The 27,919-nt window shown below is 53.7% G+C and overlaps 1 protein-coding gene across 16 annotated transcripts in view; it reads left to right on the forward strand.

The window, feature by feature from the left end:
- Positions 1-27,919, forward strand: part of MPRIP (myosin phosphatase Rho interacting protein) — a 77,376-nt gene that overhangs the window by 12,785 nt on the left and 36,672 nt on the right. For 9 of the 16 annotated variants that reach the window (XM_023936878.2, XM_086854540.1, XM_086854541.1 and 6 more), the window contains exons 3-7: positions 227-292; positions 18,511-18,662; positions 20,609-20,693; positions 24,053-24,263; positions 24,789-24,948. In XM_023936878.2, the coding sequence (XP_023792646.2) occupies positions 227-292; positions 18,511-18,662; positions 20,609-20,693; positions 24,053-24,263; positions 24,789-24,948 (674 nt within the window). Of the gene's footprint in view, positions 1-226; positions 293-18,510; positions 18,663-20,608; positions 20,694-24,052; positions 24,264-24,788; positions 25,306-27,919 lie in introns of all 16 variants that reach the window. The other 7 variants (XM_086854537.1, XM_023936872.2, XM_086854533.1 and 4 more) reach the window with 2 other exon arrangements.

Raw genomic sequence — 27,919 nt, forward strand, 5'->3', positions numbered from 1 at the left:
AAAGGTTCTTCCCCCAGAGGGTGGTCAGGCACTGAACAGGCTCCCCAGGGAATGGTCAAGGGCCCAAAGCTGCCAGAACTCAAGGCAGTCAGCACTGGGCAATGTGGGCTGGTGCACACAGACCTTTGGCAGAGCCCTGCTAGCTGATGTGCAGCTCCAGTGCTCCCAGCAAGGCCCAGGGACTTGTGGGCATTGCCATGACCCACCTCAATGTCTTCTCTTGCAGAAATGGCAGCGTCGGTTCTTCATCCTCTACGAGCATGGGCTGCTGCGCTACGCCCTCGACGAGATGGTGAGTGCTGCCCGGCTGTGTCCAGGCTCTGGGGATCAGCTAGGTTATCTGCTGCCCTTGGAGCGCTCTGCCAAGCTGAAGGAGAGTTGTGCTTGCTGGGTTTGACTCTGTGCCAGGCTGGGTTTGTGTGGGAGCTCAGTGGACACTCTGCAGAGGACGTTGGGTGTTTCGGAGGCGTGCGAGTGCTGCCTGGCACGGGATTCATCACTTGCTGACAGATCCCACACTGGCAGGAAGTGCTGGAGGGGGTCCCCAAGGTCGTTCTCCCTGCTTTCAGCCCTTTCTCTTGGTGCCAGTTGGATTTTGGTTGTGGTGAATCACCTTGGCAGTGTCCGAGAAGGAGGCCCTGCCTAGCGATGCCCGTGGAAAGTAGGTCAGCTGGAACGCCTTCCCACTGCTGCCTGCCCTGGAGCTGCAGCTTGTCACCAGCACTGTTCCCATCCGTGAAACGGGATCAAAGGAAGGGAAACCCATCCACTGTGAGCTGCAAAGTGGGGCTGAAGAGTCCAGTAGGTCAATCCCAGGAGCACCCAGGACTGCTGATCTATCCTGCTGGCTACAGAAAGCCTGTGGGAGAGTGCCCAAGGCCGTCACAGTAGACACCCATGTGCTGGGATCTGCGTGGGCAGGAGGCTCAGGAAGCCAGCTGGAGAGAGCACACCTGGGGACAGGGACACATGGGGACCTGTGTCTGTGTCAGGGAGGCTCCCTGTGGGGTCAGTGTGCCTTGGTCTTCCTCCAGTGCCTCCTGTGAGGGCATCGTGGAATGAGGAGGCACGGTGAGCGTGGCTCAGATTTCATGCTGTGTTTGTTTGTATTTTTACTTGGGCTTGGTCCAAGTGCCCTAAATAATTTAAATGTCTTTGGTAGGAGCAGTGGAGGCTTTAATACATTTTCAGTGTCAGCAACCTGGCTCTGCACTGGACTGGTGTTTCCTGTCCTACACTGGCAGAAGGGTGCCTTTTGTCTGGGTGGAGTAGGGAGATTCCCTAGTCTGAGGTAGACGTGGAAGGATGCTGGGAGACACAGGCTGGAATATTTTTTGCTGTTTTGCATCCTGAGGAGGTTGACCTGCCACAGGGGCCAGAGAGCACCCAGAGGACAGCAGGAGCATCCCACAGTTCTCCAGGCACCTGTTGGGCTTTTTCTCCTTGAGAAGGGAGAAAGTGGAAAAATACAAACAAAAAGGGAAGGTGCACATGTGCAGCATGGGATGGTGTCCCAAGCACTGTACTGGCTCCTGGACTCACTGCCCCATGGCCATGGGTCCCAGGAGGGTCTGGCCTTTCATAGTCATGGATAGGGAAGTCTGTCATGGATCCTTCCTCCACACTGGGATTTGCCACATGTTATTAAAATACTCTCCTGACCTTTCAACCCTTCCAGCTGTGCCAGCTCCTTGCCCTGTCCCCATCATCTCTGTGGCCTGGAGAGGAGTAACAGGGCTGGGGCCTCACCCAGGGTGTGCCAGCAGAGACACTGTTTTTTCCATGAGGGATCCACTTTGCAGTTCACTCAGGGATGATCTCCCCGCAGTGTGCCCCGGTTTCTGTGCAGGAGCTGGGTGGGGGTCTCGTGGGAGCCTCAGTGCGGAGCAGCCTCTGGAGCATGCGGGAGCCGGGCGGCAGCTGGCCAGAGACCTCCCAGGCAGTTGCAGGCTGGGATTGAATGGCTCTGCTTGAACCTTTCAGACATTAAATTTTGTGGGTTTGGCAATTTCTGCTCTTATTAAAAGTGGAATTGGAGGGAGGGGTGAGCCTGGGAGGGGAGTCCTGGGCTGGTGATGCTGATGGAGACATTCCTGTGCTCTTGGGCCCCAGCAGGTTGGAGAGCAGTGGGGTGTGGAGGGGCAGCTCAAAGCCCAACCCCAGGTTGGAGAGACCTCAGAGAGTCCCCAGAGATCGTGGTGCTGTGGTTCTCAGAGGTGATGGGATAGGGCAGCATTGGGAACAGCCTTTTGCCACAGGGTGGTCAAGTTTGGTGTTGGATTTGGAGCATTTTGGGCATGGAAGGTGGGACAAGCAGGCACCAGCTGCTCTGCTGGCATCCAGCTCATCTGAGACATGCCCAGAGCTGATCCTGAATCTGTACTCCATGCTTGGTCACCTTTCTGTGTGTCCATCATTCTGTCTGTCCTCTCTCTACCATAGTTCCAGTCTGAAAACAAAATTAGTTCTGCATGATGGCTGTGATGGGGAGAATTTGCACAAGCTATGGACCTTCATCCCCTCTGACCAGGCTGAGCTATCAGACTCTCTCCCTGGAGTCTCCCTCTTCCAGGCTGGGTGCAGTTGGTGGCACCCAGATCCAGCCTGGCCACCGGGAATGCCCAGCAGATCCCACCCCCTTCTCCTCTGCAGGGACTGTGCCAGCAGCTGTTCCCAGCTCTGCCGAGCCCTGGCTAAGCTGAGCCTGCTCAGACGTGCAGAAATTCCTGCCTCCCAACTGTGGGTGGATGTGGGGGTTGTGGGATCACTTGGGGTTGCCTTCCCATGCTGAACATCCACAATTGCACCCCAAAGGTGGCTTACTCCTACTGTTTGATAAACCTTTGTGCTGAGACTGATGATGACAGGGGCTGATGCTTCTTTGCAGCAGCTGGAGGATGACAAAGCCACTCTTACTGAAGGAAAGCAGGAAAGAACAGGCTTGGGATTGAGCTGCTGTGTTATGAGTGTCCAAGGACAAGTTTCAGTTCTCCTGGTTAAACACCCTGTGGTCTCCAGTGAAACCACTACCGTGGGAGAGCAGCCCGGCACTGCGGTGCTGGGGTGGTCCAGGAGGTTTTGGTTGGAATATGGGAGCTGCCACAAGAATAGTGGCGGGCTCAGGGGCCAGAGCCAGCGAGTGGCAAGTGCAGAGCTTTTGCCTCCTTTTGTTTTGATTGCTGTGATCTATAATTAGCGGCCGAGGTCTCTATAAATAGAGCCCGTCTGCGTGGGAATGGAAAGGCAGGAGGGGGTTTGTAGGGCTGGAGAGCACTGCCATGTCCCTCCCTGGGCCTGCAGGTGGGCCCCTGGCCACAAGCACTGCCTGGGGGTGGATCCAGCCCCATGGCTGGGGCAGATCAGAGGAGTGGGTCTGGATCTCCAGGCCAGCTTCTTAATGAGTCACTGCATGTCCAGGGCCAGGCCAGTGCCTCAGTTTATCCCTGTGCTACTTCTCTTAAGCTGGGATTTGTACTAGGTTGGCATTTTGCATCCTCCCCAAGGATATTCTTGTGTCACATCAGGCTTCCTTTTGGTAGGTGAGACTATTAATTTAGAGGTTTTTTTGCTTGGTGCATATGCTGGTTTGAAAACAGGACAAAATTCAGGCCTGTCTGGGAGCATCTCAAACTCGCTGGTGCTGTGGATGAGAGGCAAGGTGACAGCATCTTCTGGATGGGCTTTTAGTTTCCCTGCAGGGATCCAGGAGGAGCATCCCTGGGCATGACATACCCATTTTGCAACAAACTGACCTCAGTCAGTGTCTGGCACTTCCCAGTGCCAGATGGTGATGAAATGTGTGAGCCCTATCTCTACTCTGCCCCTTACTTGCTGGAGTCAAATTGTTTTGTGGAATTGGAAAGGGATCTAGGAGGATGCTTGAACCAGTAGTCAGCCACCTCAATACCAGAGTTTGCTGGGGTTGAGTGTCTGTGTCCTCCATGGTGGTGTTGCAGACCCTTCTCAAGCTCACAGCTGGGTGGTCCTGCTCCTAAATCAGGAACTCAGATGGATCATAATGTCATTAACCTTTGTACAATGGAGCAGACACCCCTGCTCCAGCCTGTGATGGCAGGGAGGGAGGTCCAGAGGGAGCCAGGAGCTGATGGGACTGGGATGGGATGAAGAGCGAGGCCAGCCTGGCATCTGGGAATGGTTAGAGGAGCACTGGGACCCCTGGGCTAGGTGTATAAATAGAAGAGAGGCCAGCTCAGAGGTGGGAGGTCTGGCACTAAACAGCAGGGCTGTGGGGTCACATCTGGAGACCTGCTCTGCCCCAGGCCCCACTCCTGGCCACAGAAACCTAAGAAACTGATAAATGGGTAAAAAAGGAGAATGGTGTAAGCATTGGTGGCAGCTGGAGGGGGATCAGAGGAAGGGATGCGTGCTTGCTGATTCTGTGATCCACAGAGCTGTGTAATTATTGTTTCCTAATTCACCCCCCTCCAAAAACCTCTTTATGTGGAGGAAAGGGGCATTTTAAAATGTCACTGTCAGCAGAGCTGTGCCGCGTTAATTTTCGTTGTAGTTACCTCCTTTGTCATCTGTATTGTTTTAAGAAGCCAAGAACCCGTGTGTGTGTTTTTTTCCTCCTTTTTAGATCAAAGCAGTTTACTTCAGTTTTGGCACAGAATTGAAATTCATTGGCAGGGATTAAAAACGAACCTTAAACATCCTGGCCTCTCTGTCCTTACTTTTTCCACACGTTTTGCCATTAGTGTTTCCAAGCTCTCCCTGCCCCCTCCTCCGTGGGAGCACCAGGCTTTACAAACCCCATCTCCTCATTCCCAGTGGTTTCCCTGCATGGACACAATTTTGCCAGTGCCTCTGCCAGATCAAGACTTTCAGTTTCTGTTTAGCATAAAAAGCTTTTGGCTTCAATCAAAGCATGTTTGAAATTTAAAGTAAGCAGGGACAGGAAGGCTGGGTGGGAGTGGCTGTGTGCGACTCAGATGGACAGGGACCCCTATCCCAGTTTTTTTCCAAGACTGGATGTAGTCAAGTCAGGGTGGACAATGATCTGTGAGGAGGTTTTATGTGGGATGTTTGGTGTGTATCTCATAGAAGATGGACTAGCAATAAAGAAATTGTGGGAAAATTTGGAAGCAGAGATCCTTTGTCCTTCAGAGAAACTGGGCAGGAAAGGGACACCTGAAATCAGGGTGCAAGGGAGAGGGGACACATACATCCTTGTGACTGCTCTAAAGATGCAGAAACAGCATAAGTGCTGGTGACTCTCAACAGAGATCAGAGATCTTTGATTAATTTGTTGTGTTTTATTTTCAATACTGATTTGGGGAAAAAATATCCAAGAACCTACAGGGTGCTGTGGGAATTAATTCCCCAGAACATTGCTGAAACCTTGAAGGAGGTGAGAGGAAGATACACAGATCTTTACTTGTGGTTTTATATTAATGTCTGTCTTGATGCTGATGCAAGTGTCATTACTGGGGTTGGGTGTGGAGATCCCATAATGGTGACTTTAGGGGGTTCATGTCTTCCCATTTCTCTCTGCTTTAAGTGTCTGGCCCCAGCTGATGCATGAGGTGGGTCCTGCTGTAAGGAGACCTGTGGGCTCCTCCAGGAATGAGGAGTTCATTTGCTGAACCCTCTTCTGTTTTATGTCTTTTAGTTTGGCTTAGTGTGTTTGGGAAGGTAAAACTGCTGAGCTGCAGAAGGAGCATTTGGGAGGGGGCTGACGGAATAGGAAGGTCTTCTCTAGGGCTGGCTCCATCACGAGTCCTGGCAGCTGGCAATGGCCAGGGACCATCAACAGGGCCCCAAAAGTGCCTGAGTTTATTGTGAGCTTTGGAGAACACCGTTGTCCACATCCAAGCCCTCCAAGAAGGATATTTTGTGGCTGCAGGACCCACTAGGGAGAGGCCCCAGTGAGAAATAGTCCATGGTGGGAGGTTTGGGAGTTAACAGGCAGAAAGAGGATGAAAGTGGAGTTGAAAGCTTGATGCAGGCGGTGACCTCCTAACACAAGCTGCTTTGATGACCTGGCCCAGGTGCTTCCTTCCTGGAAAAAACACAGCCTCTATTGTCTTCTGCAGGGCGAGCCGCAAAGCTGGAATTGCTCTTAGGCTGAGCTGCAAGGACAGGTTCAAGTGGCTCCATCCTTCTGCTTTTTCCCCACTCCTCGTCCCTCAGGACCTAGCAAAGACATTTCTGTAGATGTGTGCCAGAGCAGCGAGGGAACTGAGTTGGAGTTTAGATTGCATTTATCTTGTTCATGGTGGGGCAGAGCAAAACAGGCACTTGTAGCAGCTGGAGTACCTTTGTGACTCCTGGGCCTGTGGTTTTGATGAAGGAAAGGTTGTACCTACTGTAAAAGGTGAAAGTGGAAATCAAGCACTGATGGCATTTAGGAAGGGAGATGCCAGGGCTGTCAGTGAAATGACACAGCTAAGGCTGAGCAGTTACCCTCACATGGGCCCTATGGTCCCCCCAGGCAGAAGAGGAAGGGGCTGCAGCAGTGGGTGCCTGATCCCAACTCTTCCCAAGCCAGGACAATGCTGGGTTCCCAAGCATCCTCCAGTTTCTGGGTGGCCATGCCAGTCCACACGTGAACAACTAAACCACCCAAGGAACCAGCACCATTTTTTTCTCCCTGCTGTTGCTTGGTGCTAGGGAGGGGATGTGAAATGAGGTGCCTGCAGAACAACCCTGAGCCCAACAGCTGTAGCCATGTGGTGGGGCTGGGGTCGGGTTTAATTCTTTCCAGCCCTGTTATAGGCCACCAGATCAGGTCAATGAGGACCACCAGTGGGCTGTGGGCTACAGGTTGGGTGATGCTGGGTGATAGCATCCCTTTCCCCGCTCCTAGAAGCAGCATCCCAGCAGCTGGCACATCCCTGTTCCTGCTGAGGGCCATGAGGCATCCTGGCATTGACTGCTGGGATTCAGTGCTGCAAACCCCTCAGTGACAGCTCAGAGAGGAGGACGAGGACGTGAATGGAACAAGGCAACAGAGCTGCTCCAAAAATCAAAGCGCATTCCCCCTGTTTTTCCCCGGCAGAGATCCCGCATTCATTGATTGTTGACATGACATATGTGGGTTGGAGAAAGGCAGCGGCAGCTTCTGGCAGGGGAGGAAGGGGCTGGGGGGGCCGGAGGGGCTCTGCAAGCCGAGATGCTGATTACCAGGGCCAGCAAATAGCTTGCAGCTGCCTCCGCTCAACACGCTCTTTGTGGCGCTTGCAGCCACTCTTTGGACGCAGCTATTTTTAATTTCCCCAAGCGCGCACAAAAGCAAAGGGGGTGGGCGATGCCGCCGGCGTCCCCCCTTCCTGCCCCCCGCTCCCACCCCTTTCCCAGCCAGCCCTGCTCTTCCCGGCTTCCTCCCACCCTCCGGGGAATGTGGGGAGCTGCACTCCCTCCTTTTTGGTTTTCTTTTTCTTTTTTTTTTTTTTGGGTCCGCATTGGGAGCCGGCCTTGGCTTCCCCCCCCCCACCCTGCGCCAGTGTGTGCAGGGAGCTGGGAAAATGCAGAAATAAATAAATACGCAATTAGGCAGGCGTCCAGCCGTGGAGGGGGGCGTGCTGCAAAAAGAGACTCCGGCCAAATTTTGGAATGCCTGAGAAAGCGGCTGGAGCTGTGGGCGAGCTCAGAGTTTTGGGCTTCCCACCGCTGCTCCCTTCCCAACCGAGAAGGGGCAGCTGTGACCCCCGAGGAGGAGGATGGAGGATGGAGGAGGGAGGATGGAGGATGGAGGATGGAGGATGGAGGGTGGCAGCTCCCAGCTTTGCTCTTGGGAGGTTTTCCCCCCACTGGCATCTCCCTGAGCCCAGGACAAGGTGTGTTGGTGCTGGAGCTGTGGTGAGAGCTGGGGTCTCAACGTGCTCTCGCCTCGGCTCAGCAGCGATTTTTCCACCAAAAGCTGAGGTGTGCCCTCTGTTCAAGCAGCAACACGGTTTGGGGTTAATAAATTACTTATTTGCAGTCCTTGTTTCTCTGTTAGGTAAGCATTGGTGAATATGATATTTCTGCTTTATCCTGGGTATGAATTATTCATCAGGTTTGGAGGCTGTAAAAGGGACGTCAGGTTAAAACTTGCGTGGAGGCATGCTGAGGTCTTCAGTGAGGTTTTGTAAACAGCTTTTCTCAGGGTTACCAGGCGCAGGGATTTTGCAGGAGTCTTCCCCCTTTTGTCTGCTGTTTTGAGGCATTTCTGCCTCAAATGAGGCAAATTATCAAATGAGAATTTCCAGGCAGATTTGATTATTGGTCTTGCTTATTTGCTTATCATGGGCTACAAGATACGAAAGTAGAAAAAAAAAAAACCATCAAAATACTGTCTTTCCTTTATGCTAGACCAGTTAACAGCGTGTTCATGTGCTCGTGGTAATGTGTATTTTCTAAGATGTTTTTTTGCCCTGTTTATTCAAAGCTACAGAGGAGGCTCTTCCCTGCAGTCACTGAAGTCTGACTGCAAGTAGGTAATGAGATAAAACAGCCAGACAGCTCTGCAGAAAGTTGAAATTACCATAGGTAAATCACATGTGCAGCAACTTCGCTTACCCTTCACCTCCTTCCTGCAGGATTTGATCCAGGAGCTGGTTTGTGGGAGTGTGTTAACAGGCTTGTGCTCTGCCACCTGCCGCAGGCAGCGCAGCTCCTCTTGTGCTGCTACAGGAGAGCAGGTCCAGGGACAGAGGTGCTGCATGTGGAACTTGGGGTGCTCCAGGAGCTGGGGAAAGCAGGGAAGGTCCCACCTTCCATGGAGGTTTTTTCTCTTTGTCTTTGCCTGGCATGTACCCCACAGCCATACCCCATCTCTGCTGCCACGGCACTCCTTGCCATGGGGCTGTAGGGAAGAAATCCTTCCCTGTGAGGGCGGGGAGGCTCTGGCACAGGTTGCCCAGAGAAGCTGTGCCTGCCCCTGGATCCCTGAAAGTGTCCAAGGCCAGGTTGGATGGAGCTTGTAACAACCTGGGAGAGTGGAAGGTGTCCCTGCCCATGGCAGGGGGTTGGAACTGGATGTGCTTTAAGGTCCTTTCCAAACCATTCTGGATTCTGTGGCATGATCCTGAGGGGTCTTGGCTCTTGCACCACCCCCCACAAGCCTTGGGTGCTGTGGCTCAAGGTGCCATAGCTGTAGCTTTCCATGATTTTATGGCCAAACATCGCCCTGGGAAGCTGCAGTGAGGCCGTGGGCTGCTGTCCCACTGTGACCCGTGGCTGTCACCACTCTCCTCCCAGTTCCCTTTGCTGTGGGTGACTGGTCCTTGGGCAGAGGAGGCAGAGGAACAGGCACACAGGGTGGTTTTAGAAGTGTCCCAACAGCATCCTGAACTCATACGGGATTTCCACCTGTTGTGATGGTGTGACTGGAGAGAAAGGTGGGGTTTTGTAGCACACCCAGCCTTGGCCCTTTCCTCCACATTTCATCAGCCCTGTTGCGATCACATCAATAAAGTCCCAGGGATCACCAGGGCGCTGGGGAGCTACTGGGATATAATTAGGGTTTTGGTTCACTTTCCTGGCTGCTTTCCTGTTAGGGGAGGGACAGCAGGGATTATGGATGGAGCAGATGTGTGGAGGGAGGGGACATTTGGCTTGCTTGGGTGGTTAATGCCATGTACAGGCCAGTGCTGGGGGGAGTGAAGTAAATCATCCCAGGGGATGGAGAAATCTCTTGTGCTCGTCTCCCTCACGTGCACTAGCCCCAGATTGCTCCTCTCTGCTGGGATTGCACAGCTGCTCCCAAAGGAGCACATGGCTGTGAGCTCCCTCCTCTCCCTGTACTCCTCTACAAGAGCCAGACGTGAGCAGCAGGTTTAGGGAGAAAATGCTGCTACCATGGGGCAGTTCCAGCAGCCTCGTGTGTTAGTGGCCAGTTTTTCCTGGGCATTTAAAGCACTTTTTACCCCAGGTACCACTTGTCTGTGAACCTGGTGGTGCCTGCCTGGCCAGGATGGCTTTTTGTTGTCTGTGTCAGTGCCTCCACCACATTGTGCCTGTAGCAGCAAAGCCGAGCTCAGGCAGCTGCTGGGTGATCTCCTTACTCCATATGTGCCTGTTGGGAACTTTTCTTCTTGGAACTGCCCAGAAGGCTCCCATTTTGTGCTGTTCGGTGGGATGGCCAATGACCAAAGTTCGGAAAACCTTTTCCAGCCATCACCTTGGCTTTTGGGAAGGTCTGCAGGGTGCAGACCTGCTGGAAGCAACGCAGAGTGGGTGTGGAGTTTTCTGTAGGGGTGTGGGGTGCAGGATGTGGCTGCTGCTTGGTTGAACAAGCCAAGCCAAGCTCTTTGGCTTGGGTTGCCCTTGCACCTCCAGCTGCAGACCCCAAACACCCTGGGAGCCCGGCTTCCTGGTATTCCCAGCCCGGCAGGAAGCTCTGCAAAGCTCATAAGAGCGGTGCTGGGGAATAATGGGATTTCCAGACTAATTTGGCCGGATTTAAGAACTTCCACTGAGGCATCTGCGCCCGTGGGAGTTGCCTGAGCCTCCAGTGGATCTGGTGCTGCTGATCCCCAGGGTTGTCCTCTCCTCCTCTGCAGTTGTTGAGTGCTGGTAGAAGACCCTGTATTGATAGTCGTGGGGAGTGAAGGTGGGATACCCCACCATGGTGGCTGTAGGGCCTAAAATTATCCAGAGCTCCAGATGATGGCTATTGGAGGTGGCTCTTCATGGCTGCTGATGTCTTGGTCTGTCCCTGTGTCTTTGCACTGATTCTTCTGCTTGGTTGCATTTGCAGGAGAGGTTGTGGGATGGCTGAAGATGAGACATGTCCCTCCTTCCCCTCTAGGCTGGAAGGGAAATAGGTTTACTTAGTGGGAGGTACAGGGATTTGATTGATCTAATTTGCTGCTTTCCTTGGATGACAGTTACCTTGGTCATGTTCCCTCATCCCCATGAAGCAGAAATCCAGGTCCAGCTGTGGTGGAACAGGGCTGGCCAACATGGTTAGAGGTCATCCTGCCTCTATCCAAACTTTCCTCCTCCTGAGCTGTGTCCAAGACTGGCATCACTGTGTGTCTGACCATCTTTGTGTGTGGGTGACCTTAGGGAGATGTGGTTGCTGGTGTTTGGTGAAGCCCCTTGCTGCTGTGGAGGGCCGTGAGCTCAGAGGTGGTGGTGAGCTCCTGCACATGTGTGCCTGGCACGCCGTGCAGGGACCACCTGGGACTCGTCTCCTACACCGAGGGGGTGGAGGATAAAGTTGACAAGGCCAATTTGGAACAGCGCAATTTAAGATTCAAGTATCAAGATGCAAATGAAGCCCATTTTTCCTTCCCACCCCTAAACGACTGTGGTTCCCTCTCCAGGAAACTCCTGTCATGATCCCTGCACCAAGCTCTGCCCTGTCCGTGGTCTTGCCAGGTTTTTGCCATCAGGCTGATTACCATGACAGCTTGCTGGAAGGCTGCAGATATTTGCTTTCCCTTTGGCTGTTGTGCCTTTCCATCAGGGAGCAGGGAAGATGCCACGCTGGCAGCTGCGAGCAGATGGGGTTGGATCTGTTATCATGTATTCCTCCCACCCCCCTCCTCAGAGGGGAGGAGGACATTTTGCATTTTAAATGCATCTAAATCCCATAGAGCAAAAGGAAAGAATAACAGGGCTGCAAGGTGGTGTCTTTGGCACTGCAGGACTGACAAATGCCTGTGCATTTCTGGACTTCTGCTTTGCTCCCCAAAGAGTTGGGATAAGGCTTGGGTGGATACTCCAAGCTCTTTGTACATCTGGCTTTTGCTTTGGTCTGCAAACAGCCAGGATGGCAGCTCAGAGAAACCTCAGTATACCCCATCCTGGTGGGACCTTGCTGTCCTTCCCATCATGATGCCAACGTTTTCTGCATCTCTTTCCCTCTTCCTCTCCAGCAGCATTGGAAGTGGAATGTGCGTATCCGTGGGTGCAAGCTTCCCTGAAAGGCTGGCTCCTGGATTTGTTGATGCTGCTGAGGACCTGGAGGGTCAGACACCAGTGCTGAGGGAGGTTGAACCCTCTTGGTGACCACCACCGGGTTTGCTCACCCTCACTGCCCGGCACGGGTGGTGTGCCAGGACTGGATACGGCTGTTCCCACCATGCACAGACCCCTCAGAGGCCGTTCAGCAGGAAAGAGGTTAACAGGAAGGAGGCAGGCTAGGCTCTGGCTGCCAACTCCGACCCTGCTTTGGAGTGGGGAGCAGCTGGGAGCAGCAAGAGCAGTGCGAAAATAGCCTTATAAGGCCAAGACAAGCCGGCTCCAGCCTCTGCACAGCCCCAGCCGGGCTCGCTCCGCTCCAGCACCCGCTCGCCGGATGGGTGCCCATGGATGGGTGCTACAAATGGCATGTGTGGCCCCAAACTTGCTGCCTGGGCACCCCTGGGATGGGTGCTGCCCATGCCTGGCTGAGGTGGCACTGGGTGGGAGAGGAGCCCGAGGGTGCACCCAGCCAGTTCGCAGGCAGCTCCCAGCCTCGCTCAGTGTTTAGACTCGCTGTCTGTGGACATAAACACCGACTCCGCTTAAAAGCGGCCCCTGGCTGAACTCTCCTGCCCAGCCCCTGCTCTTCACCCCCTTCTCAAACTGTTCCCTGGGGGAAAAAAATTCCATCCCACTGGCAAAAGGGGAACTGATGTTGTTTTATGTCCTGGTGGAGGCTCAGGAGGGCTCTTCAGGGGCTGGCATGCAGGGACGGTGTGTGGCACTTGCTAACCTACCCCACCTCCTTGGGGTGGGTGACCTGAGGCTATGGGGAATTCCTCCAGCAAAACACATCTCAGGAGCTGGCTGTCAGCACCTGTGATGAGCAGCCCAGGGTCAACAGTGGGGAAAGCTGTGGTGGGGCTGGGGAAAGTGGCATTTGTGGCATTTATCCATTTGGGGGATGTTCTGCATTGCTAGCTGCACACCAGGGCAAGTGTCCTTCTTGTATCCCCTTCTTGCGCTGGCTCCGTTTGTTGCCAGTACAGAGGCATGTTGGCAGGTGACAAGGCCACATCTGCAGAGCATAGCTTGTGCCTCCATCTGTGAAAAGGGACAATGGCTTCTGGCAGGCTGGTGAATCCAGGCAGTGGTGACATCTGGGAGCATCTTCCCCTGTTTCTTGCACAGGGGTACAAGGTGTGAGTACTGAAGTGCAGGGGACGTGTGTTGCTTCATACCTCCCTGTGGCTGTGGCACCTGAGGACATGGTTTAATGGTGAATATGGTGGTGGTGCTTGGTTGATGGTTGGACTGGATGATCTTTAAGGTCTTTTCCAACCTTTATGATTCTGTGCTTCCCCTGCCAGTGGTAAAAACCTGTTTTTCCATCACCTGGTGCGTGGCTGGAGGTTTCTCAGTGGCTTTCACTGAGCAGTAGGTGCTTATACAGGAGGTTTGCAGATGAGAAAGGTGTGCTCAGGTGACCAAGAGAAGATACTTGCCTCTTGCTTGGATGGCACAGGGGAAGCAGAGCTGCCATTGGGATGTGGGAGCACAACCTCCTGCTGCCCTTTGATGAGTGACTGCTCCAGTCCATCCTTTAGCAGAGCTCACAGAGGTTGTTTTCAAGAGCCTTTGTCTAATTTAATAAATCCAGGATGCTCAGCCTGCCAGCTGATCTATAAGTGTAATAAAATCCACCCACCGCAGCGCTCTGGCCCTGCTGTGGCCCTATCGATAGCCTCGTGCCTGGTGGCAGGGAGCCCAAAAGGCTCATTAAAGCCCTGCTGCTGTGCCAGCCGTGCTTGCCTGGTGCCTGGGCAGCTCAGGGCAGGCTGAGCCAGCCCTGGGTGTGTGCACAGAGCATCTTCAGCTGGGATTTGGGAACTGCATCCCCTGCTGGGATTTAGGAGGTCATGTCTCGCTTTGCATGGCTAGAAAGGGGTGACTCTGCCTCTGAAAAGGGATCCTCTGCAGCTACCTGGAAGGTGGTAGCCAAATGTGGGTCAGTCTCTTCTCACAACTAACAAGTGAGAGGACAAGAGAAAACAGCCTCAAGTTGCTCCAGAGCAGTTTTGTGTTGGGTATCAGGAAAGATTTCTTTAATGAAAGAGTGGTCAAGCACAGGAACAGGCTGCCTAGGGAAGTGGTGGAGTCACCATCCCTGGAAATGTTCAGAAACGACACAGATGTGGTGCTTCAGGACATGGTTTAGTGGAGGACCTGGCAGTGCCCTGGGATAATGATTGGAGGTGTTTCTACAATTCTTTAACTTTTCAAGGAGTTGGTGCTTTCTTGATGACCTCCAGGTGGGAATGGTGGACGTGGCTCTGGTTTGGGCTCCCAGTGCCATGCTGGTGCTGGGAGCTGCGTGTCCAAGCTCTGTCTGTGTCCTTGCCCAAGCCGTGGTTGTCTCCACGTTGCCCTGATATGATGATGGGACAGCGAGGTATTGCTACCTTCTGTCTGCATCCTGCCTGGAGCACTGTGATCAGCTGAGCCCAGGCACTGGGCTGGGTGAAGCTTTAGCAAACACAGGAGCTGCCTTTGCAGAGCACTGGGGAGTGCTGCGAGTGAGCAGCACTCAGCAACCACCCTCATGAATATTTTAGCTGGGAGAATGAACATTTGTCAAGACACATTTATGGAGGCAGCACGGATGTCTCTTCCCCAGGCGCCGCAGGCTCGCTGCTGCTCCAGGGCAGTGCTGGGAGCCAGGGCAGAGCCAGCCAGATCCTGAGCCCAGAGTGGGACAGCAGAGCTGTGATCTCCCCTGGGACAGCCAGGCCCCGGTGCCAAGGCAACCAGCCCGCCATGTGAGATAGACAAATGGTTGTGGGTTGTTTTTTTTTTTTTTCCTCTTCCCCTCCTGGTTCTTGGCAGAAAGTAAAATGTCCCTTTTGTTTGGTTTCCTCCTCCCCCTGCCCCATCGCCTTTCTCTAAAAGTTGTGTTCCAGATTTCATCAACCCACGTTGTGTAATAGCCCCAGAGAACGGGTTGGGCATTGTCCCATGGAGGCCATGGCAGAGTCCCCATGAGCTTGACCATGGGGTTACCTGCTCCAAAACACTTGTGTACAGCTCCTGAGCAAAGCTCCCTTGTATTTTGTATCAAGCTGACATGATCCCCATGTGTTAGAAATTATAGGGAAGATCCTTGGAAAAAAATTCAGAAATTTTTTTGAATCTAAATAATCCTGTTTTTCTACCTCAAATAATCCTGTTTTTCTGCCTCAGCCCTGCAATGTCTTATGGAAATGAGGGGCTTTGCAGATAAACCCTTTCGATTTACAGCATCAACTCCTGTATCTGGGGGTTCATCACCTGTGAAGCATCCAGCACTGTGCTGGAGGATGCAGTAATGCCCTGCTCGAGATTTCTTCTTTCAAGCTTCTAAGAGGTCCCCATTTTTTTCCCTCCTTTCCCCTGCCCAAGGAGGGGGCTGCTGCGGTTTCTGAGCTCTGCATCCTACGAGCATCCATCCAAAGATCCCTGCATCTCATCCAGAGACTGCTGCTGGTGTTGATGTGGAGAGCCTGGCATGACTCATGCCCTGGGCACACAGGGAGGGAGAGGAGGAGGAGGAGGAGGAGAGAGCTCTACAGGCTTTGTGTGTTATGGAGAGGGACGCTGTGAGCACGTGTGTGTGTCAATAGGGATCTGTCATTCCAGAGGGAAACAGCAATGTAATTGTTTCTTGTCTCTGGTTCCTCTGCTGGTACTGGCAGCCTGGGGAGCTGTAGCTGCTCGTGTGATGCAAGTGCTCCTCTTCCTGTGCTGCTGAGGGATGGGGACTGCTCAAGTGACTGGGCTGGTGGCACCTGGTGGCACTGGTGGCCTCAAGGAGAGCTGCTGCTGGTGATGGTGGCTGTAATGGTGTCCTCTACTTCCAGAGAGGTACATCCTGCTGTGTTCCTACCCCTAGTTAAATGACACACCAGCCACCAGATCCCGTTCTGGGATAGCTGTGGGCTGTCATTGGCAGCAGCATGGGAGAGGGCAAAGGCAGGGCCAGTGTCCCTCAGCTGGGGACTGGCAGCAGCTGGAGCAGGAGACGAGCCTGAGCATCCACTCCTGCCTCACCCAGTTGCGAAGCCACCTTGGGGTCTGATGCTGAATTCAGCCTTGTATCAAAGCCTCTGCTCTTCCAAGGGCTGGTTGAAATTCCAGCCCTGTTGTTTTGGTATCTCTGCCATGCAACGCCTCTGCTTCTGCATTTATTTATTCCCTTCCAACTGCTGGAGCCACACAGTCCTCACCTGGCCAGGGACCAACCTTGTTCGTCCTTCTCCAAGGTTTCCTAGCCTTGAGAAACCCACAGCCCAGAAACAAGTGCTCAGAGATGAAGAAAGGGTCCAAGCCATCTCCTTTTCCTTGGTGGAGTGTGTGTTTGTGCACATGGTTTTCCACCAGGCACTATTTGCATTTTGCTTCACTTCAAAGTGCCTGTGCTGCCTCTGAGGAAGGAAACAAATGGTGTAAAGGAATTTACATCCCAAGTGAGTGAGGCTGCTGGTCTGTCAGGTTTCATCTGCTGCTGAGGGGTGTGGAGGTGCAGGGGAGTTGCTGTGGGATGGAGGATTCATCCCTAGGGCCACAGGTGGAAAAGGGTCATTCCCAGCTTTGTTCCCAGCTCTCTCCAGGTGTCCTGGCTCAGAGGTGCAGTGGTGGATGTAGACCCATGTGTCAGGCTGTACAAGATGCCAGCATTCACCCTTCACAAGGAGGGCTGAGTGGCAAAACCACTTGGCAGGGCCAGCCTGGCAGTGGAGGGCCCCAAACCGGCTCCTCTGCTCCCAGCACGCTTCGGTCAGGGCTGGGTGTGGGCAGCAGGAGCAGCTGCCCTGAACTGCCACGGGGTTGGAGGGTGTTGGTTCTTCCTCTCCTCCTGTGCCAGCTCCCTGCCAGATCCTTCTGGGGCCTTACAGTGAATCAAGGGACTGAGTGGCCTGTGGGATCCAGGATCCCCTTGTGGGACTGGGGCTCCCTCCCTCCTCGTCACCCCCTGTCCTTGTTGAATTCCCTGGTGCAAAACTGCTCTGGGAGGGGAAGGAGGTTGGACCTGGACCTTACAGTCCTGGAGGCCTTGGCTGTGCCTGAGGCCAGCAAGACAAAAACTTTTCTAAGACTCCACTTGGAACAGGAGAAAGTTTTTCCGTTGGATTTTTATAGCTCCCGGAAAGCGGGGTTTTATTTTTGTTGTCTAAGACAAAAAATCCTCTTAGGAGCTGACTACCCGTGGTGTGCAGGGCAGGAGGCTGGGCATGCGCTGTGCTGGGGGTCTGGGCCAGCCTTTGCTTTCTCTCCCTCCATCCTGGGTGGGGGGGTCCTCTGGATGCTGATTTCCACAAGGAAAAGAGAAGGGTTCGGTGTCCCTGATGTACAGCTGGTCCTGTTAATGCTGCAGCACCTGTGATGGCTCCTTGCCACCCCTGCACTGTCATAGGATGCTTCCACCCAGGGACACAGCTGCAGGGGAAGCCTTTTTCCTGGGGAAAGGGGCTATTTCCCACTACCTGCAGATGGCTAAACTGAGGACTCTGATCTGAATTTTCTGGGTTTGTAGGCTGGGGCCGTTGAGCTCTCCCCTGTCACCCTTTCTTTGCATGGCACAGGCTGCTTTTGGAGGGATTTTACTGGCAGGGGAGCTGGTTTCCATGGTAAAAACCTTAACAGCATCTGCCAGAAATCCGTCTCCTTGTTGGCCCTGCCATCTGGAGGGCACAAGGAGGCTTTGGCAGGGTGAGGAGGTGTCCACAGGCTGCTTTAGGTCCTCCTTCGGTGTTGTTGGCAGCTCAGAGGGAGCTCTCCTTTAGTCATTTATGTTCTAGGTACAGGTTTGCCCTGCTGGAAGGACCCCGGTGTCACCGAGCCTGGCTGGGGACATGGGAGCCATGGAATTGCTCAGGAGGGAGGGCTGCAGGCACTGGGGATGGGTGGATACGCTGTAATCGGATGAGGCAGCGCTGCTCCAGATGGAGCTGTCAGCTCTTGTCAGTGCTGACACCCCTCTGGGTGTCCCTCAATGTCTCCTTGGGCCACAGGGGCTGGCACCTGTCCCACTTCACCAGGTCTCCTCGGAGCTATGGGGCTGAGAGGTGTTGCTGTTCAGAAAACCCACCAGACAAGGTCCCTTTCATGCTGCAGTCCCTCCCTGGCAAACTGCATGGGTTTTTAAAAATTGTAATGAGAAAAACCTGGCACTTGTGTCCATCTGTTTATCCCTGAGCCATCCTGTGCTGAGGGAAGTGGATTGCTGCTTTGTCATCCCTGTCCCCAGGTGCCACCCCTCCAGCCCAGATGGTTTGCAGCTGCAGACCCAAAGCTGGCCACTTGGTGCCCTTCCTTTGTGTCTGGGTGCCTCAGCAGGGCAGCCACCCTTCCCTGGGTATTTGGCATAGGAGAAGCACCTCACTGGCAGCAGTGGACCAGACTGACCTGGCAGGAGTTGTACCTGTTGGTTTGTGTCCCCAGATGTGTGGTACAGAGCCTTGCTGTGCACTGGCACACAGATGGATCTGGTCACCTGTGGGCAAAGCATCTTGGTGTGTAGCATCCTGGTGTCTTCCAGGAGAGGTTTTAGGGCTCAGCTCTGCACTCCTCTGCTTTTCTCTCCTTAAAGTTGCTCCTTTCTCCTTTCCCTCGCAGCCGACCACCCTCCCACAGGGCACCATCAACATGAACCAGTGCACGGATGTGGTGGATGGGGAGAGCCGGACAGGGCAGAAGTTCTCCTTGTGCATCCTGACACCGGAGAAGGAGCATTTCATCCGGGCTGAGAACAAGGAGATCATCAGTGGGTGAGTGCAGATCTGGGGCTGAGCCACTCCCAGGCTCTTCCATTAGCCAGGAGGAAGAGGAAGGTGGGTAGGACCTTGACCAAGCCTGGCTGCTATGGGTGTGCATATCCAGGCTGATTCTGAGTGCTGGGGTTCATGGTGGGTGCTGTGGTGACTCCAAGTGCTTCTAGGGATCCCATCAGGCACCCAGCCCACTGGCACAGGTCCTGTCCCCACACCAGTGGCAGGTCCCATAATTCTGGGGCTGGCATGTCTGACCCCGAGTGCCATACACTCTCTGCTCATCCATCCCTGGGCAGATGTGGAACCCTGGGGTGGATGCTCTCCACCTCCCTGGTCCCTGGGGAGCATCTCTCCTCCAAGGATGATTAATATATCACAGGAATGCAGTGGCTCAGTGACACTGAAGATTAGACCATTAAAATGAGCAAATCAGGGTAAATTTCCCAGCTCCAGGTGTTGGGTGGTGACCTAGAAACATCCTTTTCCATCACCCACATGCCAGCTGGGGTTAAAGCTGGTGCTGGTGAAGGTGCAGAGCCCTGGGAGAGCTGAGCTGCCAGCACACAGTGACGGAATGTGGCTGTGCTGCTGCTCACCTGAGAGCCCTTCCCACACAGAATGCTCAGAGCTCAGTGCCTCCCTCCCAGAATTTGACAACATTTGAAACTCCAGCAGGAAGTTAAAGGGATGAACACTTGCTCTTTCCCACTGTTCCCGAGGCATGGCATCTCCTGCCTCCCCCAGCCTGGCAGCAGCAGAGTCAGCACTTTCTGCTGAGATTCCTGGTTCCAAGCCTTATATTCATTGTGACTCCCCATGTTTTGTAAATACTTGTTGAAATAGACATTTTTCTACCAAGAGCTTGGGATTTTGACCAGATGAGTATTTTCACACATTGAAACCTCCCTGCCCTGCTGAGACAAGTGAGCACAGGTGAACCTTGGGCTGGCAAACCTGTCCCCCCAGCCCCATTCACAGCGACGTGTTGCAGTGGAGCCGGGATGCAGAGCCATGTGGGAATCACAGCACAGGGGAGCAAGCTCCTCTCCTTCCTGGCAGGAGCAGTGACTGTGCCCCAAACCGTGGCCAGCCCCCATGGCCTGCTCTCTCCACCCTCTCCCCAGTCTCCAGTTCCCAGCTCAGCCTTTGTTGCCAGTCCTGCCTGCCGTGGGAGGGAGAGGCATTGCAGAGTGAGGTGGGGCTGATTTATTGCTCATCAGCCCAGCAATGGGTTTTGAAGCAGTGCGTTTGCTCCTGACTGCAGGCATTAATCATCCCCGAGCAGTCCCACTCTGGGGCCGAGCCAGGCTGGTTTCGTTTGCAGTTGCAGCACGACAGGAAGATTTCCCTGGCTGGGGGAGAATTTGTTTTACGTTCATTCTGTGCTTCTGGCATTTATTGCTTAACCAAACCCCACTTGATGTGGTCATCTCTGAACGCTTTACAACAGCAGCGTGCAAAGCCGGGGGAGAAGGAAAGGAGAGCAGGGACATTTGAAGCAGGAATGTTTCCCAGTGGTCCAGGGATCTCTGTGGAGTTCTCAGAGATGCGGGGGCAGGTTGTCAGACCACGGTGGGAGGACACAGGACTTCTCAATGCTGAGTTCATGCTGCTCTTCCTTGGACAAAAGCGCTTTGTCTGCAGTGTGCGGGTGTTGGCATTGCTCAAGGGGACGCTCCTGCTGGAGGCTCTGTCCCTCTCCACTGTCTTTCAGGATCCTTGAATCTTTGCCCCATGGTAGCCTTGGCTGAGGCCTCACTTTTGCAGAAAGCAGGATTTGAAACAGAGCACCCTGGGGTCATCCCTCTTCTCCTGCCTTATTTTTCCCCCAGGAGCTGGTTGGCATGGTTTCTGGGTATTGTTCACCAAGCTGATCCTGACCAGGTCAGCATCATTCCTATCCTTGTGGCACAGACCTCACCTTCTGCTTTCTCTGCCTGCAGGTGGCTGGAGATGCTCATTGTCTATCCCAGGACAAACAAGCAGAATCAGAAGAAGAAGAGGAAGGTAGAGCCCCCAACTCCCCAGGTAACCCAGGGACACACACACACACACTGTCACCCAGTCCCTTGCCTCCCTCTCAGGGCCATGGTCTTGCTCTGGTCCTGGGGTAGATCCCCCACAAGGCGTCGGGAGCGACAGCCCTCTGATGCCTGTGTGGAGGGTGAGAGCTGGGGCAAACCAGGGCAGCAGATCAGTTCAAATTAATTCTTGGTCTCACTTCCAGGGTCACACACTCCTGCTTTCCTGTCTGCTGTGGGGCCATGTTTTGCCCTCTGTGTGCTGTTTTGTGGTGCCACCCCTGCACACAATCCTGGGAGTGGCCACAAAGCCATATGTTCCCCATGGGGGACTAGGGAGAGGTGCTGTTCATGGGCCATTTCGTCAGAAACAGGATGAAATTCCATCGGGCTCCAGTTACTCCCTTTGAGATGACCCCAGAGATAATGGGAATGAAAGGAAAATACTAAAGGCCAGGGCCAGGCTGGGAGCTCCGGGGGCTGGAGCTGGGCTCTCCAGGGACCCAGCAGTGGCTTCGTGCTCACTTTGACTATAAATGGTAAAAAGTGGGGCTGGCTGTGACTCACTCGTTCCTGCCTGGCTCCCACGTGGCTGGAATGGGGGAGAATCCCACAGATGGGGAACGTGACCCCAAGGCCACCCTTGTCCCTCGCCAAGGCTGAGAACAGCCGTGTCCCTGAGGCTGCCTGACCTCTGAGCACTCATCCCACTGCCACAGGGGACTGGCTGGGAGGGCTCCTCCAGCCGTGCCGGGGACCAAAACCAGCATCAGGGCTCCCCTGAGCCTTGTCAGGGCTCCCCTGAGCCTTGGTTTTCAGGTCCTCTTTGATAAAGTTCCAGGGATGGCTCTGGTGCAAACTGGGCCATGGATGGGTTTTGTACAGTGTTTGTTTGAATAAGTTTTCATCACTCCACTGGATAAAGATGTTCTGGGCAATGGGGAAAAAAGTCAGTGGGGAGATGATCCTTTTTTGCATACCAAGCTGTAAGACTGAGCCAGCCCTTGCCAAAGTCTGGGGTACTCACAGCCTGAACAACCCCTCAAGTGCTGGCTCTGGTGATGATGCTCCAGGGAAAATGCCTCCTCCCTTCACGTTATGAGTTGTCAGTCCTCAATTCTCAAGAAAAGAGAATTGCATTTGGGGTACCCCAGGGAGTGGATGCAGCAGGGCAGGGATGCTCACCCTGGCTGGAGTGCACCACTAAACCCAGGCTGGGTTCAGGAGAGGGACGGGGTGGAGATGAGAAGAGGCTCAGAGCCAGAAAAACATCATTCTGGGTTACATTTCATCACCATGGCAACTTCTTGGAAACCGTACAGGATCTGAGCTCCTGAGCACCAAATAAGGGAAGCGGCTGTGGGAAGGATGCTGGCTCCCCCTGAGCAGATGGGCTCCCCAGCTGCTTGGGGATGGGGACCAGGGACCCTTGTAGCACACTGCCTTCTTGTCCTGGGACAGACCACCCTGTCTTGCTTGGTATCCTCCTTCCACTCTCTCCATCCCATGGCTTCCAGCCCCATGGTGCTGGAAAAAGGCTCAAATTCACTTTGCAAAACCAACGTCCTCCGCTGCTGGATGGATGCTGTGCTGTGTCAGGCACTTAGGAGCAACCTGCAAAGGCAGAAGCAGCATCTTTCCTTTGTCTCCCAGATCCTGCTGATGCAGGTGGCCGGTCCAGAGAAGGAAGGAGGATGCTGAGGAGAAAATCAGCACTAAATTCTCCTCTGTGAAATGGCCTCTCCTGAAGTTGGCTGCTGTTCAGCTTGCTCTCCATGTGCTGGTGGAGAAAGCTTGCACTCTTCCTAAAGATGGCCACACAATAATCAGGCAGTAGATCATGTCTTAGAGCTGCTTAGGGAAGAGTGGATACCTTTGTGATATTAAAAAACAATTGGATATTTCTGCTTTTTCTCACTCTCAACAGTTTTTGCTTGCCTGTGGTAGAGCTAAGCTTGTTTACAGCTGGATGCTTTCAGAGCATCAAGGTAGTTTCCAACTCCCCCCATCATTTTGCATCGTCCCCTTGCAAAATCACCAGGGTAGGAGCAATGCAGGGAATACCACTCCTGCTGCAGACTTTTGGACAGGGAGCGTTAGATGTTTTCACTTTGCTTTGCAAGCAGGTTGCAGTTTGAGAGGGGAAAAGGCAGGTTTCTTCTGCAGCTTTTGCTGTGCTCCTTGCTTTTGTGTGCCTGCCTGCTGCCCATGGGAACCTGAGACAGGGTTTAGGGCTGAAATGTGGGATTTGAGGCTCTGCCCTGGGTTTGCACAGGGGTGTGGCAGGCTCAGGTAAGCAGAGCGTGCCCAGACACACCTCATGCAACCTGAGGCTGGTTTTGCTGATTTTGGTGCATTGTGCCTCTTGGAGTTGTTCATACCCCTGAGCAGCAGAGAGTTAATGTCTCTGCTTCCTCACAGACTTCTTTTTGGCCCACATCTCTGCCTAATTAAATACATATCTACAAATAATTACATGGGGGTGTGTATAAGTGATATATAAAGATTTATATCCTGAGCTGGTGATTAGCTTTGGGCTTGGATCAATGAAGGAGGGTGTAGGGGACCTTGGAGATTGGCCTGATCCTCTGCTTGAGCAGTGTCCCCTTGAGCAGGATGCCCATGAACTCTGGATCATTTACCTCCAACACTGCATTCCTTCAGTGTGAAATTTCCCAAGGGGATTTTTTTTTAAACTGAGGTCATTTGCTGCTTGTCATGTCTGTGCATGGATCCAGGACCCCCTGGGAGATCCCTGGTGGCTCCAGAACAGCCCTGCAAATGCCAGTGGAGGTACAGGGCCAAAACCCACCTGATGTGGGAGGAGAGGATAGAGAGGATGCTCTTTGCAGCCCTTGTTCCCAGCTTTCAGTTTCCAGTTCCTGTATTCCCCCCTGCTCCCTGGAAAGCAGCTGGAAAACTTCCCACAATCCGAAGGGGAGTTAATTGTCACTGATTTATTGGTGGTTTTAAGAAAAATAATCTGTGAATGCAGAAGCTTAATATGACAGCAGCAAAACATCTGCTAATGAACAAAGCCAAAGAAGGAGTTGAGAAAGCTGCTGCCTCTTCTGGGTCACACTCTGAACCTGGGCTGCCTGGGCTGTGGCCACCAAAAGGGCGTCATCCATCATCTGATGGACTCCAGAGCTCCTTGTTAGCAGAGAAGCACTGAAGATGATGGGGAATGTTTTAAAAGGGCATAAAGCACTGACTCATGTCACTGTCCCATCCCTGTCCCGCTGTGACGTGTCGTGGGCAGCACCCAAGCTACATGGAATTCACACCTCGGGGCCAAGCCCTTGGGGACCCTGAATATGGAGTTGGGGAAAACTCTCCAACTTTCTGTGTCTCCTGGTTTTGTAGGAGCCTGGTCCTGCTAAAATGGCTGTGACCAGCAGCAACATTCCCAGCGCTGAGAAGATCCCTGCCACCAAGTCCACGCTCTGGCAGGAAGAAATGAGGGGCAAGGACCAAGCAGATGGGGGCAGTGGCATTGGCCCAGCCCAAACCCCTATGCAAGGCCAGGCTGGGGCTGCCAGCTCCATGAAGGATCCTGTGCTGGACAGCAAGGAAGGTGAGAGATGGGGATGCCAGCACTGCTGTAACATTGTGGTGGTCATGCCGTTGTTCTCCCTGGAACATTCGGGGCTGGGGACAGGTCGCAGTGCTGGAGACATTTCCCTTATCTTGCCACTCAGATGGGGAATGTTCTCTGCAGTGAGGTGTCCATTGCCTTGCACCCATGGAGCTGTGCTTGCTGCCAGGCTGGGAAGGACAGGGATGGAAATGGATGCAGAGCTGTGACTGCAGCTGCCCATTTCTTAGTTTGAAAGTTCAGATCTTTCACCTCTACAAACCTGGCCCAAGGGCTGGATCAGCATCCCCAGTTTCCTGCAGACTATCCCACCATCACCATGGGCATGAGGGCTGGTCAGGGTGGAAGAGCCAAGGGTGCAGGAGAGGTATCACCGCATGGGGCTGCTGCCCAGACCAACTTTGCTCTCACACCTGCCCCTGTCCTGGGTGGAATCAGGGTGTTTGTTTCTTAAAAGCGGAACTTGGACTTGAAACCAAGCATGGTGATTTCTCTGTCCCTTAGAGGAGAGCTCCATGAACGGAGACCGGATAGACTGCGGGCGGAAGACGCGTGTCGAGAGCGGGTACTTCTCCTTGGAGAAGACCAAACAAGACTCGAAGCTGGAAGAGCAGCAACTGCCACCCCCGCCAAGCCCACCCAGCCCCAGCACCCCGAACAACAGGTACAGTTATCCCAAATCGCCCTCTGAGGAGCATGCCCAGCCCTTTCCTTCCCCAGGTATCCGATCAGGCGACCGAATGATTCACAGCTCCTCTCTGAACTCCTTGGACTCGAAGAGCAGTTGTCCCATGCACAAGGACTCCAGCAACAGAGATGTAGGAAGGGGAGCTGAAAAATCGGGGCGTCCCCTTTCTTTTAAAGCCAGCCGGCAGTACACCACCCTGGCCGACGTTCCCAAGGCCATTAGGATCAGTAATCGTGAGGCCTTCCAGGTGGAGAGGAAACGGCTAGAGCGGAGAACCCGGGCTCGTAGCCCTGGGAGAGAAGAAGTGGCCCGACTCTTTGGGAATGAGAGAAGGTAAGGGATGAGTGGCTCATCTCCTTGCATGCTTCTAGCAGCAGTGAGGTTGCATCCCCAGTGCAGCCTGGATGGAGCAGGTGGAGTTTGCTGGGTGGATCCTCTTTGTTTTTCAGTGCTCCTGGGTTTAAGGGTGGCCATCCATGCTGAGCAGGTGGTGGGATGTCTTTAATAGTGATAGTGGGCAGGTGTCACCCTTCCTGGCTGCTCTGGGGATATAGAATGATTTGGGTTGGAAGGGACTTTAAAGTTCATCCAGTTCCATCCTCTGCCATGGGCAGGGACACCTTCCACTATTCCAGCTTGCTCCAAGCCCTGTCCAACCTGGCCTTGGACATTTCCAGGGATGGTGCAGCCACAGCTTCTTTGGGCAACCTGTACCAGGGCCTCACGACCCTCACAGGGAAGAAATGTTTCCTACTATTTAATCTAACCCTAGGCTGGTGTTGGGTGGTGTTGGATGCTCACACTGCCATCGAGCCCGCCCTGCCGGCCCCTCCCGGCGCGGCACACGCTGGCAGCCGGCACCATTAATTAGGTTAGCTCTCCTAGTGGCATTAGTGCCAGGTGCCTTACGCAACTGCCTAATGAGCTGAGAGAGGTTTCAAAATGTCACGGCATTAATCTGGGAGGGGAGGGAGAGGCGGGTGCGGTGCCAAGGCAGAGCTCAGCGGGCTGCAAAACAGCTTAGTGTGGAGGAGGACGGGGAGGGCGTCCGCAGCGCACGCCGGGTGCCCTCTGGGCGAGGCCAAGGACGGGCTCCACTCGCCCTGGGAGAGACACATTTGTGCAGCGAGGGCAGTAGAGCAAACTGGGAGACAGGCCCCGGGCGAGAGGGCTGCCTGCCAGTCTGATTTTCCTGCCCTGGTTCTCCTCCAGGCATGTTCTCTCTCGCACAGTTTCAGTAGGAGCTTTTCCTCTGTTTCTTCCCAGCCCCTAAAGGACTGTTTTCCAGACTGGCTTCCGAGAGCTGGGAGCAGTCTGGAATGTGCAACACAGCCTTGTGCTGCTACCATCAGTCAGCAGGAGGATCCCAAACCTGGCCCACAGTGTGTGCAGAGAGTGCTGGACTGGGAATAAATGAGGAAAGCTTGGATTTGGCTTTGTCTGCCTTGGGAATTGGCTTTTCCCCAGGATGGAGGGGGAAGATACCACCTTGGCCATCCTGGCTGGGGACAGGGCTGAGAAAAGGCTGGTGGCTCTGGTTTTCAGGCTGAGCTGGTACTGCCTGTGGGTTGTGTCCCTGCTGCATTTGCTTGCACAGGATGCCCTGGCCAGTGCCTGTCCCCAGAATGACAGAACAGACAATGCATTCCTCCAGTGCCAACAGACCCTTGCCCTGGGATCCCAGTCCTGCAGCACTGTGATCATCCTGCACAGGGTCGGGGAGCAGAATTACAACAGATAACAGGGCCTGGGAGAGGACATTGCTGCCAGAGTCTGTCCTGTTTTAATGTCAGCCCCAATCATTGCCTGCTGGTGGGTGCCTTTTCCCAGGGAAAGTCTGTTTTTCCCAGCCTGGCTAGGGCTGTTAACAGTTTGTTTTGCTTTATCAGTATTGGCAGCAATTCCCCTGTATCAGCCCAGGGCTTTTATCCCTGAATGGTGAATGCAGATTGGGTGCAGGGGAGAGGAGCAGGAGCTGCACCAGGCGCTGGGGTCTTCCTGCCCACAGGGCTGAACCTGGTCCAGCTTTTGGGAGGGAGGTGATGGCAGAGAGAAAAGGGAGGGATCCCCACCTGCCAGAGGGTTTGGCCATGGATCACAGCCCTGTGCTGGAGGAGTGTGCCATGAGCAGGGATGGCTCAGTGGTGTTCAGGGATGGGCACATTTGTTTTCTCCTCTGGTAACCTGGGAATTGGTTCGGTGCAGGTGGTGTGGGTGGAGAGCGGCTGTGTCCTGGATCTGGGACAGCCGTGTTGGAGCTCAGTGGACTCAACAGGGCACAGAGACACTGTCTAGTGTTGCACCAGAGAATTAACATTCCCCAGCACCCTGCTCAGCTTGGCTTGGCTGCTTTTTAAACTTGAGTTTACTTAGTACCCATGTCCCTGTCATTTTTCTCCTCTGAGCTCAGACTGTGCTGTTTGAGGCTGGGCAGATACAATAATTAATTTCCATGCTGTGTGGTTGGCTTTTTCCCCTGGTTTAACACATTTGTAATAATCCTTCTCAGTAACCCACTAACATGTCTGGGAACACTTCTCCCATGCCAACCCCACAGGCACCAGCCAGGCACGATGCAGATCTGCCCTTCAGTGCAGCCAAATGAACTCACTCAGATTCTGTTGGTATTTTCAGCTCTTCCTCCCATTCTTTTTGTGTAAATTAGTGCAAGTGTCAGAGCTGTGGACAGAAAAGAATTATTTTAGGTACCTGGTGTTGCATCCTGAGTGCAGCACCTGCAGGCTTAGCTCCAGATAAAGCCGTTTGTCGAGGCTTCTCATCCTCTTTCCTTACCCCAAAAAATATGACATGATTTGGAATTCTGGAATTACATGTCCAGGAATTTTCTGTGTTGACCATTTATACCTGACACCGCCTCCACGCCCCATGCAGACGTCGGAGCTCGCAGCCACTCAGAGCCAGGAGTCGGGAAACAGGAGATAATCTC

Source organism: Cyanistes caeruleus, chromosome 17, assembly GCF_971803275.1.
Source record: "Cyanistes caeruleus chromosome 17, bCyaCae1.hap1.1, whole genome shotgun sequence".
NCBI classification, from domain to species: domain Eukaryota; kingdom Metazoa; phylum Chordata; class Aves; order Passeriformes; family Paridae; genus Cyanistes; species Cyanistes caeruleus.